This window comes from Anas platyrhynchos, chromosome 8 (genome assembly GCF_047663525.1).
Source record: "Anas platyrhynchos isolate ZD024472 breed Pekin duck chromosome 8, IASCAAS_PekinDuck_T2T, whole genome shotgun sequence".
NCBI classification, from domain to species: Eukaryota; Metazoa; Chordata; class Aves; order Anseriformes; family Anatidae; genus Anas; species Anas platyrhynchos.
In genome coordinates this window covers 31,566,322-31,580,379 of record NC_092594.1, presented here as the reverse complement: position 1 = coordinate 31,580,379, position 14,058 = coordinate 31,566,322, and the positions used below count along the sequence as shown (strand labels likewise).

The window sequence follows — 14,058 nt, the reverse complement described above, 5'->3', positions numbered from 1 at the left end:
ACCAGAATTAAACAATACAAAATATCAGAAACGTTAACATCACAAGAAGAGACATAGCCTCATGTTTTCTTGATACTCTGACTACAGATTCCTCAGGTAGTAATGTGAGACCAGTAAATACTGGACCAAATTCATTCTGGGACAATTGAGGAGGAGCTGTTATAACTTTTTTTTTTTTTAGGTAAATCATTTTTAAAGTATATAAATATAGAGAGTGATGCTGATGCGGAATTTTCATGAATTAAAATCTACTGGTGCTGAAATTCACCCTTTCTGAGACTTTCGTTTTCAGCTGTGAGCTCTGACCTCTGCCCCTTAGATAATCTCATCAGGAGTCAGTGCTGCCAAGATATTAAATAAACCATTTTCTTTTTTCATTTTACAGCTTAGGCCAGATTACCATTTACAGGAGGGCCCATTTCCATCTCCCAGTGGCGTAGAGGGACTGTAAGATGAATAAAATGTAACTTGCACAGAGCAATGTGAAGATGGCATTAGGATAATGGAACAGCAGAGATGTCCCTGCAAAATGATGCTCATAGTGCAGGATAAATGGCATGTGGATTCAGAGGTAAAAACAGGCAGTGTTGCATTTCTAGTGCTACTCTGGCAGTGTCTGAGACATCTCACATCTCTCTGTTTCTGTGCTTGCTCTGGGTGGCCTGATTTTCCTGCCCCGTCTGCTTATCTTAAATCCCACGGTGAATTAAGTGCTCCCCTTTTCTGGCCGCATGTGGCGGCAGCTCTGCAGGTCAGTTTTGTGCAGAGGTTTTCATCAGCAGCCAAATGTGTTCAGTTCAGTTGGGTGGCTTCTTCGCTGGTGCTGTGGTGTGGCAGAGGGAGAACTGGGGCTCCAGGCATTCAAGCATGTTTCCCTCTGCTCCCCATCATGGGAATGGGGTCAGGGGCTCTTGACTCTCTCCTGGCAGGGTCTCCCATCCAGCAACTCCACCTTCTAGCTACTTCTTTCTCTACCAGCTGTAGAGCCCTCTGTAGCCTCTGTTTCCCACCCCAGACATTAACCAGGATCTGCCTGTTTCTGTTGAGTTCACAAGAAGGGCAGATGCGAGAGCTGATATTGAAATGAGTTCATGGGAAATACGGCACGGTCCTTGCGGCACACTCCCTCCAGCAGAGATAAAACCCCACTCTCCAAGATACCTGTTCTTCATCCTCCCCTTTCAGAGGAGGAGGGAAAATTACAGGCCTCTGATTACTCAGGGAGAAGAGCGCGCAACTTCCATCTTCGTAATTTCTTCCACCACAATCAAGCATTTCAGGAAAAGGGCCTGAAAGCCTGAAATAGTCAGCCAGGGGGCTTTCCACCCGGCTCCTTCCTTGATAACACACAAGAGGAATAAAAATGAAGACTTGTCTTTGCCATTATGTTTCATTTCCAAAAGCATCTGTGCTGTCCGGTCATGCCTTGGATCAGGATCAGAGGCTGTTGGGAATGGAAATATTCTCCTAATGTGCGAGAGGACTTGGGGAAAGTCCCTATGCCATTTCCAGGCTGGCTGCATTCAGGACATTGATAGATTTTAAGGCCAGGGGGGGATAGCTGCAATTCTGTCGCCTGACCTCCTGCCTCCTACCACGAGAGGCTGTGACCAGCAGTTCCCACATCCAGCCTGGGCCTCACACTGGAGCTATGAGGAGCCCCATCCTCACTGACCATGGCAGACCCTCCCAGGAAGCATGCCCACGGACACCTCGCGGCCCTGCAAGCCGACAGCCTGGTGTTTTCAGCGCTGTCCTGCCCAGGCCCTGCTCCTGCAAAAGTCGGTAGGAAGGACTGGGTCCTGTCTGCTCCCACATTCCCTTTTAGAAGTTCCCTCCTTTGCTAATGATTTTGAAATACGTAACCAGATACACGAGAGCATGTGAACATTGTTTCCTGCACTGATGGTTCTGGGGAAGGGTGTATGGTCGTCAGCACCCAGATTTGCACTGTGGTAAGTGATCAGGAAAAGCCACAGAATAGCCCCCCACCAAAGTCTCTGTGTTGTCCCAGTCACGCTTCATCTGAAGTGTCCCCCCACAATTAGACGTGACATGGGCAGCATCTCTTACTTGTCAAAGGACAGTGGCAGTCCTGTGAAACAGAACAAGTAAGTGACTGGCGAGAACAGCTCTGCTAAAATAGGGGACTGGTTCTGGGTGTAATATAGCACGGTAATATAGCACTGCGGTTTAAAGCCGTGTAATGCCATTTTCCATTAGAGCTCTTGTTCATGTCAGGAAGGGGTTTGATCCATTGATGGAAGCTGTTATAAACAGGCGAGAAAACCTCATCCATATTTCTCTTGAGATTGTATGAAGCTGACAGTATGCTCACTGACCACAGTCATCTGGGACTCTCCCACACAAAATAACCCTCTTTTCATAAATAACAGGATTGTTGTGGTGGTGGACTGAGATTTGCTGTAGAATTCAGTTTTGTCAGACAAAGAGCTTCTTCTGGTTTTTAATTTGTGCTGTTAAAAAGATTCATCTTTCTTTCTCTTTGCATCTCATTTTCCTTTCCTCTTTCTTCCTTCCTTTTTTTTTTTTTTTTCTTCTTCCCTCCTGTCTATCTATAGAACTTAAAGCTATTTGTTTGAAACAAAAGACTTGTGTGGGTCTGGTAAGTGGTGCCTCTGAATTGGAAGGTCACGATTTTAAATCCTGCTTAGGAGTAAACTTGGACGAATTCCATAAGCTAATAACCCAGCGCAGTGTTTCAAATTGATGGAGGTGCTGTCCTCTAGATGAGACACAAAAATAGAGATCCAATCTGCTTGGCAGGGACCCCACAGGACTTATCAAAGATGAGTGGGGGCTGCTAACTGTTCTGCCCTTGTCAAATCCTCGCTACCACCACAGCTTCTCTTCCTGTTCCAAAGCAATGACACTGGACCTTATGAAAATGAGATGGCAAACTTGAAGGAGCCATCCTTTTTCTAATTATTTAAAGCAGTTTGCAGTGTCTGGCGAGAGGGGAAAAGAGAGATAATCCACTCACTTGAAAGTGGAATGACCGTGAATTTCAAAAAGCAAAACAAAAGCGAGCGAATGGTGCCACCATGCTCTGCAGCAGCGACATTATTAAATGATCAGTGAGCTATTAAAGCAGCAACATTTAGTACCTCCCCTAATGACTTGTACCGCTAACTGGTTTCCAAATTGAGATTTTTATTGCCTCCACACACAAACAGAACAAGGCTGCGTGCTCACTTCTGGAGCCTCCAGCTGAAGCAGACTGTTCACAATAGGATCAGTGAATCTTCTCAGTCGAAAACTAGTAATGGCTTGCAAGATCCCCACTCCTCCTCTGTCCTGTTTTCATGCCAGGGCCAGCAGCTTCAGGGTGTGAGACGTGGTGAGGATCATAAGTGTGGGGGATTTAGCAGAGAGCCCCACATGATTCCTGTCTTATCTGAACTTCCTAGCATCTGCAAAATTTGGCAGCGTTGTGCATGAGCAGACTGTTCCGAAATCTCCCCAAAAGCACTGATGCCATTCAAAGAGCTAATGCTGTTCTCACAGCATTTCCAGGAAGGAAACCAGCCATGGGGAAGCCGGTTTCCACTTCCAGGTAGAAATACAGAGCGTGGTGAAACAACAAATAGATGGAGGAGGAAGGAAGAGGAGAGGAAGTCATGGCAGCCTGTGGGGGGAGAGATTCACCCAGCTGTTTCCACCGTGCCTCTCCCAGATGGGATTCCTCATGGGATCTCCTGTGATGGGAATGGCGGGGCAATGGTCTTCTGTCAAATGTGGTTGAGGTTCTGTAGAGCATTACTGTGAGCAAAAGCACAGCATGAGTGGTTGCAGAAGGAAAGATGATAAAAAAGCAAACCAGACCAACTACCCAGAAAAGGTGGGTTCTGGTTGTACCTGCAGTTACTTATGTGCTTGTGATATTTAGCAAAGCAAAATGGAGTCTGGGTCTTCTGTGCATGTGAAATAAATGCAAATGTCATTGCTTTGATTTGTTTTTCTCTGTCAGTTGTGCAGGCGCGTGCTGCCCGCACTGTCTGAGTGAGTCAGGCCATTTCTCGCCCAGGCTAGGCAGTCACAGGGAGAGGCTGTTATTGCTGTTTCTGTTTTTATGTATCAGGTGCCTGATTTCTGTGACAGAAACTGCTCATCCTTTGCGGAGGCGGCCGGCAGAGCAGTGGGGGTAGGATGGCTAGAGAGGCTAGTAATAGAACATGCACATTTTTTATCCCATGCTGCTTTGGATCTCTCTCTGGCAGCACTGACTGTGAGTTGTTCCCATGTCGTGGCTTTGCAGTAGCCACATGTGGTGGCATAAGTTTGCGTGTGCAGTTTCACCCCAGGGTCTGTCTACTGGTGTGTCCATGCTCTGCAACATGCCTTTGCCTTTCCTTGTAAACCTAGCAAACAGGAGCTCTGTGTGGGCTGCAGGACACGGTGAGAACTGAAGGAAATGGGGCTGGAGGGGCATTAGGGGCCCTTCTATACTTCCTTTCCCTAACTTCATGCAAAGCCAGTTAGACCTAAGTCCTTCTTGTCTGCTATGGGTTTAACCTGTTCTTGATGACCTTAACTCTGGAGATTTCAAGATGTGCTTAGGCAGGTTATGCCAGTAGTTAACTGTCCTTGTCATTAAAAAGCTTTCCCCAGGATCTAATTTCAGGCATAGAACTGGGTTCCTCCAGGTCAGGGCTGAAGCAGAGTTGTAAGGCACCGTGGAGGGGCTCACGTAGCCACTTCTGAGCTGCACCCACTCTTGTCCCAGGGCTTCGTCCCCCAGGACAGCAGGTCAGGCGTTTCCCACCATGTGAACAAACACGATGTAGGGAGACAGAGAAAAGGGCAGCAGGGCCAGCTCTGGCAGATGAGCCTTCTGAGAGTGACACCGACAAAATGTCCTAGAGACTTGACTGAGTCCAATTACCACTTTGTGTCTTTAAAGTGCCGAGTAAATGAAAGAAACTACAAGATCAAGCCATGTTAGTCTTCTCAATCCCTTAAATGTTTGACAGCCCTCTCCCCTTCTTTCTGGCTTTCTCAGATGACTTTGAACTCTTAACCTTTGCTGCTGCTTTGAGCTCACAGCTGCAGAAACCAAACTACCCCCAGCCATCCCCAAATTCCTGTAACAATCACAAAACACTTTCAAAGTGATGGTGCCCTCCTTGGAACCGATAAACTTGAAGCTGTCTCCAACTTTCTAAACTTTTGTGAGTGTACGGTTATCCTCACGTGTTGGTGCTGGCAGGCTGCTGCTCTCTGGGTGCTGCAGCAGCTGGTGCCATTTCACACAATCCCTTGTCCCTGTCCATGCAGACAACAGCCATGAACACCAGTTGTTTGGGCTGTGCTGCGCCGCTGGGCAGAGGAATATAGATGCCCTCAGCACTCATGGTATTAGGATGGCAATTAATGTACCCAGGAAGACCCTGAAACAGAAGGGATGGATCCATATATCCATCCCCAGGTATGGCAATGGAAACTAGAGAAGTGGGACCGGATCACTGGGGAGAAAATCGGTGCCAGGAGTCATCCTCAACCTCTTTATCAGGGCTTGACTGCAGTGGCAGCAGAGCTGGTGGCTGGCTAATAGTCTTTGGTTGCAGAGGTAGAACTAGAGACTGAGTCATGTCAGTTCGACCTCCCCTACAAATAAATAAATAAATGATAAAGAGATTTCACAGTGATGCCTGAACCTGATGTCTCATGCTCACTTGTTTTGATGTGTCTAATGTAAGTGGGCGGGTAATAAAAGCTTCATTTAGAAGCTAGCATCTTCACAGGCGCTGCTGGAAGCCCCTGGGATGCTGCACTTCTGGAAGTTTCCTCTAATGGAAACATCAGCAGATAACTATTGATGAAACAGAACATGCATACATGCACGCAAAACAACCCAGCAACGGTTTATTTCCTTGGACTGCTGGGTGTCTGATCCAGAGGCGTATTTAGATTCCCCAGGTTACGTACCCTCCTCAGCTTCTGCATCAACACCCCTGAAATAGCTGTTTGGGGCAGCATCGTGGTAAAAAAAATATGTGTCTGTGTAGGCATCAGTTCAAAATAAGCAACTGAGGGAGTCCTCAGCCCCCACAATACAGCTGTGGATAATGGAACCCATTGCATTTCTTCCAGTTGCTCATCACCCTGTAGAGGATAAGCGGGTGATACTCTGTAATGGGCAGGTCTAGCGCTGATGTTTCACATGCAGAGGAGGTTTGCCCCATAGATATATTGGCTAGCAAATTATTTTTCAATTCAAACATGAATTATTGAGCTTCTTTTTAGGCAAGTGAGTCTTCAGGAAGTTCAGGTGCCTGCAAGGTCTCTGCAGCAGTTTTTATGGGTAGCATCAGTGTGGTGTTGGGTTTGGGTCAGACAAAGCTGAAATCATGGCTAGTGAGGTGGGAAGAGCTCCCGGTGTTACTGCCGACCTCCTTAAGGTAATGTACAGCTCTCCAAGGCATCCTTCCATTTCAGTGCTAAAACACCATTTTAGGTCCTGAATGCACCACAACTAATGTAGAGTGGATTCTCCTAGGACAGTGTGGGAGGTCTCTGCTCAAGGTGGAGGGCTACAGCTTTAATCCCAGTGTTGAATTTGTATCCTGGTCCATGGCTGGTTCATACCACGACATCGTTGACCTTGTTTCCTAGATACAAGCACAGAAATACTGCCTGTATCCAGACATTTTTAGATATTTATTTTCCCTGAACACTGAAATTGGAACGCTCCTTGGTCTTGTCTATTACCTCACGAATGCCACAGGGATCTGCAGCCAGGCACTGGGAGAAAGGGAGATTGCTTCCTCCTGTCTGTGGTTTTATATAGCATCTGCCTCTGAAAACAAGAAGCAAACAAGATGACCCTCGCTTTATCTGCTTATGTAAGTCATTTTGCCTGAGGTCTGAGCACTGTGGGATGGCTAATGTAAAACTTGCTCATGCGTCAAATAGCAGTAATTTACCTCTAGACTCTGCTTTTTTATTATTATTATTTTTAATTATTTCCAGAAACGCTCCTTAATTAAAAACTTACAGATATGAAGCTTGGAAGGAATGTGGCCAGGACGTTCTTGGACTACTACAGACTGAACTCCTTGGTGGAAAGACCGCTAGCACCTACTCCTAAAACTCGGTAGGTCAAAAAGCAATTTCTCTGGCTTTAGTGGGGCTGCTTTTTAATACCTTTCATGACTAAACTTCAGTGCTGCTGCATTATGGCTTTATAATAAGTGTGCCAGTCTAACTGTGCTTATTTTATTGAAATTCCATTCGGAAATAAAGCATTTGTGATCAGGAAAGATACCTGGTTTATGCCTGAAAAAATATTCAGGGGATTTTGGAGATATCAATATCTTTCCTGAATTCTGTCTGCTACACACCAATCTCACACCAGTATCTTTAATGGACTTACCCTTCATTTATCTCCCAACAGTGAGAGGAGAATCAGACTTGCTTTATTTTGAAAAGTTTTAATTCTGGAAGTGAAAACTTTTCAGTGCTTCAGGAAATTACTGGCAAGCCTGCACTGAAGGCAGCGCTCTTCACCTTGCCTTGGACCTGCTGCAGTGCTGGCAGCTGGATGGCAGTTTCCTTCTGCTGGTGTGACCAGGACCCTTTGCCTCAAGTTTCCCCCTCACCAGTCCTTAATCCAGCTTTGCAGACAGTTTATTGGCTGTTTGTCCAAAAGCAAGTCCTCTTTGGACCTGAAGTAAGGCTACCAGTGAGCAATGCATAAAGGTGTGAAGAAAGGGTTTGAAATGCACTGCCCTGCAGCGCTGTTGGTCTTCAGTATGGTGTCCTTTCAGCATCTTACCTCGTGTAAGGAGCAGGGGTAAAACTACTAAAAGTGTTTGTTGAGAACTACCATTATTTGAACAGACAAAGCCTCATAAGAACATGGAGAAAGGAGCAAAGAACCAAAGCTCCTATTTCATGGGAAACACCATATTCAGAATTTGTCTCTGTTCTGAGAACGGAGCAGTTACACCTGCAGTATCAAAATTTCCAGCTAAATGCATTTGGATCAGTTGGAATGTTTCCCTTGGATTTCAGCTCTTAACAGCATAGCCAGATATAATTTATACTTTACAATGGAAAATCCAGTTCCAAATTGAATTGTTCCTCTCCACCAAGGAATGCAGATGAGCCTTGAAATTCACTTTCTTCTTTTCCCTTCTTTTTTCCCCTTAAAAAAGTAGCTGTGGGAGCAGTTGCTTGTTTACAAAGGAATACTTTCCTACTGAAGGTTTTCCATTGATGCCTAAGATGGATGTTACAAATATCAGCCCAGGCCATAAAGCAATTGCTGGAGTACCCTTCGGCAGCCTTTAAAAATCCTTTCGGTGCAGCCATTCTGGCAGTTCCTTATATATGTGGTCAGAGCAAGCCTGACTGCATTAGGTGTTTAAACACCCTACTTTGGGTCCATCTCCCTTTCTCTGTTCGTGATCTTGACACAACAGTTTAGGCTGGCTCAAGGAGGATTGTCAGCGCTGCAGCTCTGAATGCTCTTATCTGCAGAGACCTGCAGGGTTAGCAGAGAAAAGCATCCAGCATCTTCCTTTCCTCCGGAAATTGAATGTATCATTTCTTTCAGACTCCCAGGGGCCACAGCCTCCAAGGCTAAAAACCCATGACTATTACTGAACCTAATTACCACCTGACAGCAAAGTGCTTTTCTGTAGCATCATTCAGTTACCTCATCAAAAGGAATGTTTGTTTGCTTTCTTCATTTTAAATTAAAGAACCACTGACAGTGGTAACTGAAGCATTTTAATCTCATCAAATATCCATGTCCATCTCTATAGAGACAGCCACGCCAGCAGGGAAAGATACACATCTATAATCAGGTTGAACAGAGCAAATTTATCTCCTTCCCCCACCAGAATCTAATGGGGTGAGGGATCTTTTGTTTGGGGAGTGCTACCTCACAGTAAAATCCTAAATACAGTAAATGTTCAGCCCAGAGCCAACAGATGTTTAAGGAATAGATCTTTAAAGATTCATGTTGTTAATTTCCTCATCGCTTTCAAATACTGGTTTTTCCCTGTAAGAGACAAATGCCTTCTATTTGTATCCTGGGTTTTGTCACCTGACATTTGATCAGAGCCTGTATATATATAAAATGTACATCAATGAAATGAAAATTTCCTTTGAAGCTATCATGTTAACTGCAAACCTGTCCAAAAGAAAATCTTGCAAACTACTGGGGAAGAGGAGGGAGATGACTGTGGCTTTAAATATGTCTTGGCTGGGCAGTGGCACTAGGAAGGGATTGGGATATGGAAAATGATACTAAATATCTGTGTAATCAGGACTAATTATATGGTATGGTTATTAGCTTGAAACAGGACATGTTGTGCCCACAGTTTATGAAAATATATTAAAACATTACCAGATTCCACATACTCATTGAAAGAAAGGAGCAGAGTTAATAAACGTGTAAGGGACAACTAATTGGCTGCTTTGTCCCAGCCTACTACAGGCAGAACGATTTCTGTTCAAGGGAATTAGTGCAGCCAAAATGTGTGATAACGATAGCCCTGGAAATAAAACAACCTGAAATGCTTCCAGAGCACATCTGACTGAAGGATCTTAAAGAGGGAAGTGTGTATGTTGGTGTCATCGCAGAAGGAAACTGAGGCATAGAAAGCAAGAGATGGTCCTGAAAATTGCCGGAAATATTTCTAGTGCTCGGATTCAGGCACCTTTTCATAAAGTTGAGTCCTCTCAGGCTGTCTGACAACAGCCATCGTGGAGCATAGAGAACACGGGCAGTTTATGCTGGCCACAGCCTACCTTAGGGGTTTCTGCTCCCTCTGTAACCAAGGGAACATCTGGGTAAGCCTCAAGTCCCCAAGTAGCTCAAAGCCCTGGGGAGACTTCTGGACTCTACACTGACTCTGTAGAGAGCCAAACACCAAAATGAAATGCTTAAAGGGCATTTTATCACCAACTACTTCTCAGACAATCTTTTCTGGCTGTTCCACCCCCACCCTGCCCACAGCTATTCTTCCGTGTGGCCTCCCTCCCACCACAGTCCATCCAGCTTCTCCCAGGACCCTTCTTGCTGAGTTTCCTCCAGCCTTCCCTCAGCTTCCCCAGGAGCCTGGTGGCCACACAGGGTTTCCCACAGTCTGCAAAACCCTGTGATCCTAAACAAATGCCCAATTCAGGAAGATAATGTCCGTTGTTATCAGCATGCTAAGCCACTATTTTCGTGAAGGTGATGTGTCTGCTGCAAGATAGGAAAGCATCGATGACTCAGCTAGGAAGGGCAGAAAGGTTAGAATATTTTCATGTGTGAGCTAATGAATTAAGAGCCTTGCTGAAACTGCTGAACGTTTTCTAGAGTGATAAGCCTTCAGAGAGTCTCAGGAAAGTCCACCCAGCGCACAAAGACATCTCCCCAAGGTTGGGTTAAGTGGTCACAGAGCAAGAGAGCACAATGCAAACAGGGGCTGCCAGGTGGCAATGAAAGTCCATGCCCTTCCTCTCCTCTTGTTATAATGTTTTTTTTATGCTGCTCAGTAGCCAGCAAATTCTGCTCCCTCTGCACTCACTGGGAAGCATCTGACTGGGACTCCCTTTGATGCCATCAGTGGCACAGGCAGCTCTTTCTCTTGCTGAGTCTGTCCTGCACACACCTCTCTACTTGTGCCAAGGTAAAGGTTAACATTGCTTGGCTTGGAAGCAAAAAAACGTCCTCCACTGTAGTCTGGTAAAAGACAAAAAAAATTGTATGAGATGAAGAAAAAGCAGAGTACAGCTGCTAAAGTAGGAAAACAGAAATTTTGCAATGCAAAAATTTGCAAATGCAAGTCACCTTGCACACTGCCTGAAGCCTTTGCCCACACCAGCATCGCTCTGTTCTTTCAGTCCTGGCTCATTGACTGTGCAGCAGAGCCGTGCTCCAGCGCAGCGTCAGCAGAGTTCCTCTTGCCTTTCTAACCAACTTTTTTTTTTCTTTTCTTTTCCCTTAGAGCTGCCAGCTGCATGTTTCTGGTTTTCTGGGCAACTGGAGTCCAAATTATAGAAACACTGGGTGCTTACAGCTCTGACTGAGGTTATGGGAGATGGGCTTTGACTGAGGTTATGGGAGCAGTACCCTGAGAAACCTCACCTTGCCAGCAGAATATTCTGCAACTCATTTCTGGGCTGGGTTTTCCTTTAGGGGTGTAGGAAAAGAAATTCCTTCCTACATGGGAAACTTTCAATTGCTGCACTGATACACGTGTAAGAAAAGTTCAGAAGATGAATAATTCTAAGAGCAGGCATTTGATGGCATGCAGCAAATAATGCCTGGGGCAGCGCACTGAACAAAAAGAGGACAGAACAAAATATTGACCAGCCCTTCATTAATTGCTGCCTGTCCGTCGTGCCCTGAATGAAGCAGCAGTCTTGTTGAGGAAAAAGTAGGCTGTGATGAGGTAATTAAAGACTGCATCAGAAGGCATATCCGCCAGGAGGTTGAATTAAAATTGCGCTGACAGCCTTTATTCTGGCAATTCCTCCTCTTGCTGCTTGACTTTGCAGCCTTAATGATGATGTATGAGTTCACAGCTGCGTACCCACCTGGATGGAGAGGCCCACGGGGCTGCCCTGTCATCCTCAGAGGCGATGGGAACCATCATCTGCATCACGTCGGGTGGAGATGGGAAACATCTTCCCGTGGACAGGCACGGTCTGACAAGGAGGTGCTTCTGCGGGGATAACTCAGTCTTTCACGTTTTCAGCCCCATCTGACACAAAGGAGATGTTTCCAGGGGTTGTGTGGTCTTGCAGGCTCTGGCTGATGCCATCCCAGGGATTTTCTGCTTTGTGGCACATGCTGCGTGGGGGTCCTTCTGTCCCACTGGGTCTGGGATGTTCTTCCCAGTCCCCCCCTTGCTGTCTTTCAGAAAAAAAAAAAATCATCTCTATGCTTTAAAGACATGCCTTCAGGATTTTTGAGGTTTTACTTGCATTTGTCGGTGCTTTCTTTGACCTGGCCACGTCTGAGATGAGAGCTGGGAGTGAAGCCACCTGCCTGCTTTATGTAGATGGCTGCTTCTTGTCATTCTCTAGGGACTCTGTTTGCTGTCATCCCCAGCTCACTTCCTCCAAACTTAAACTGCTGTCTTGTCATCTTTTCCCCCAACATTTTGAGTGAGAAAGCAGTCTTATAAATATGTTGAGAAAAAAAAAAAAAAAAAAAGTGGAGCTCCTAGCAAGAATTACGAGTTTTGTCAGGGTAATAGTGATCTAGAACAAATTTGATCTCTGTGCAACTGAGATCCAAAATACTCCAGAGCTTCCAGGGCACAGTAGTGTTGCAATTCTGTGGAAGTGGGGAAAAAAGAAAAACAGGCACCTTTCCCTTTTGCTCGCAACTTCTCTCATACTGAAGATGTAGCTGGCCATCTTTGAGGCATACATCCATCAGGCTCAGGTGACAGGGCATTGGCATGTGTTAGTATAGGAAAATAAGCTTCCCAGCCCTGTTAGTAAGCGGGGATGAATGAAATGTCTGTGTGGGACACCCAAACTACACGTTCTCCAACACATGGGTAAGGAGGCAGCTCAGCCTTCAGCTGCATGTTTCAGCCGCTACTGCTGAGAGCAAGTTCGGTGTCTCATTTTATTTATTTTTATTTTATTTTATTTTATTTTATTTTATTTTATTTTATTTTATTTTATTTTATTTTATTTTATTTTATTTTATTTTATTTTATTTTATTTCAAAATAAAACCGACTTGGGTCTTCAAAGAGAAGTTCCCCAGAGCAATCCTGAAGACATTAGCAGGTCTGGCCATTTCTCTTGCCCACGGAGGATGCACACAGGCTCTTCACCTCCCCGGGCTACTTGTAACATCAGCACTTCGCCCTACTACAGCCTGAGGGTGTACGCTACTGGCAGCGCCTCTTGAATTGTGCAGGCACAGCAAAGTAAATGGTTTATTACCCTTCCTCCAGTGCTGTTCCAGAGGAAGATCAGCAAAACCACTTACAATTTGTAAAGAAAGGAGGAAATGAAGTGAGGGTAGGAAAAAAGTCAGCTGAAAAACCCTCCATCACCAGCCTGGCTCCAAGGGAGGATTGCAACCTGTCTTGGGGATTTTACCAGCTCATGGTTAATGGGTGCCCTATAGCAGTGTCCCTTTTGTAGGGAGAAGTAGACAAGTGGCAGCAGACTGGGTTTAAGAGCCTTCCCTGTGTCACTGTCAGGGCTGTTTGGGCCTGCAATGATGCACGATCCTACCAGCTAGCACAGAAACGCTGCCAAAGCCTGCAGACTGTCTTACCTGGCTCCCTTCGTGTTCAAACAGTGCAAATCTCATATGAGTGTCTAAAAAAAGCCCTGCTTTTTTATCCTCCCACGTTGGCTGGTGCACCTTTACAAGGAAAAAAAAAAAAAAAAAAAGAAGCAAAGCAAAAAAAAAAAAAAAAAAAAAGCAAATAAAACTGTTGAGGAGTCAAACAATTTCAATCTGATTTCCAGGGCTGTAAATGGCATTAGTAATGGGAACACCACTATGGTTTAAAGGCAAATTATATGTTTTGCCTCAAAAATTAATTTTTGTTTTTTCCCCCTTCTCTATTGGTAATTATAATCTGTCAGCTCACTCCCACGCACGTCTGCACGTTTTATGCAACTCTTGATACTTGTGGCTGTCGTTACAGAAAGCCTTTCAGGTTTTAAACTGTGACACATTTGCGTGGGTTCAATGAAAAGGATCCATTTGCAGAGTTTGGGGAGATCTGCAGCGCTTGGCCGGCTTCCAGCAGAGGGCTCACCAAAACACCCCATTACAACAATTACCTTGTCAAGCACTTAGGGACCGGAGCACTGGCTGGAAGGATTTCACCCTGGATTTAAGCACAGGCAGTCTAAAGCACATGCAAACAGCCAAATACACTTCGGGCTTGGTTATGCTTTCAGACCATCCCTGAACAAAGGATGTGTAAAAACACACGCCTTCAAGACTGGCCTGGGGAGCCAGCACGCTTGCCCAGCAGGGGAAAATAATCTGCATTATTGCATGAGGTAGACTGGGTCCGTGTTAACAATCCCTTTCAAAATGAAGGTGCTG

The 14,058-nt window shown here is 45.4% G+C and overlaps 1 protein-coding gene across 7 annotated transcripts in view; it reads left to right on the top strand.

Moving 5' to 3' along the window:
- BEND5 (BEN domain containing 5) overlaps window positions 1-14,058 on the top strand; it is a 923,615-nt gene that overhangs the window by 904,488 nt on the left and 5,069 nt on the right. For 5 of the 7 annotated variants that reach the window (XM_027463542.3, XM_038182817.2, XM_038182813.2 and 2 more), the window contains one exon: window positions 7,021-7,117. In XM_027463542.3, coding sequence (XP_027319343.3) covers window positions 7,021-7,117 — 97 coding nt within the window. Of the gene's footprint in view, window positions 1-7,020; window positions 7,118-7,417; window positions 9,561-10,967; window positions 11,900-14,058 lie in introns of those variants that run through there. The other 2 variants (XM_038182814.2, XM_038182816.2) reach the window with 2 other exon arrangements.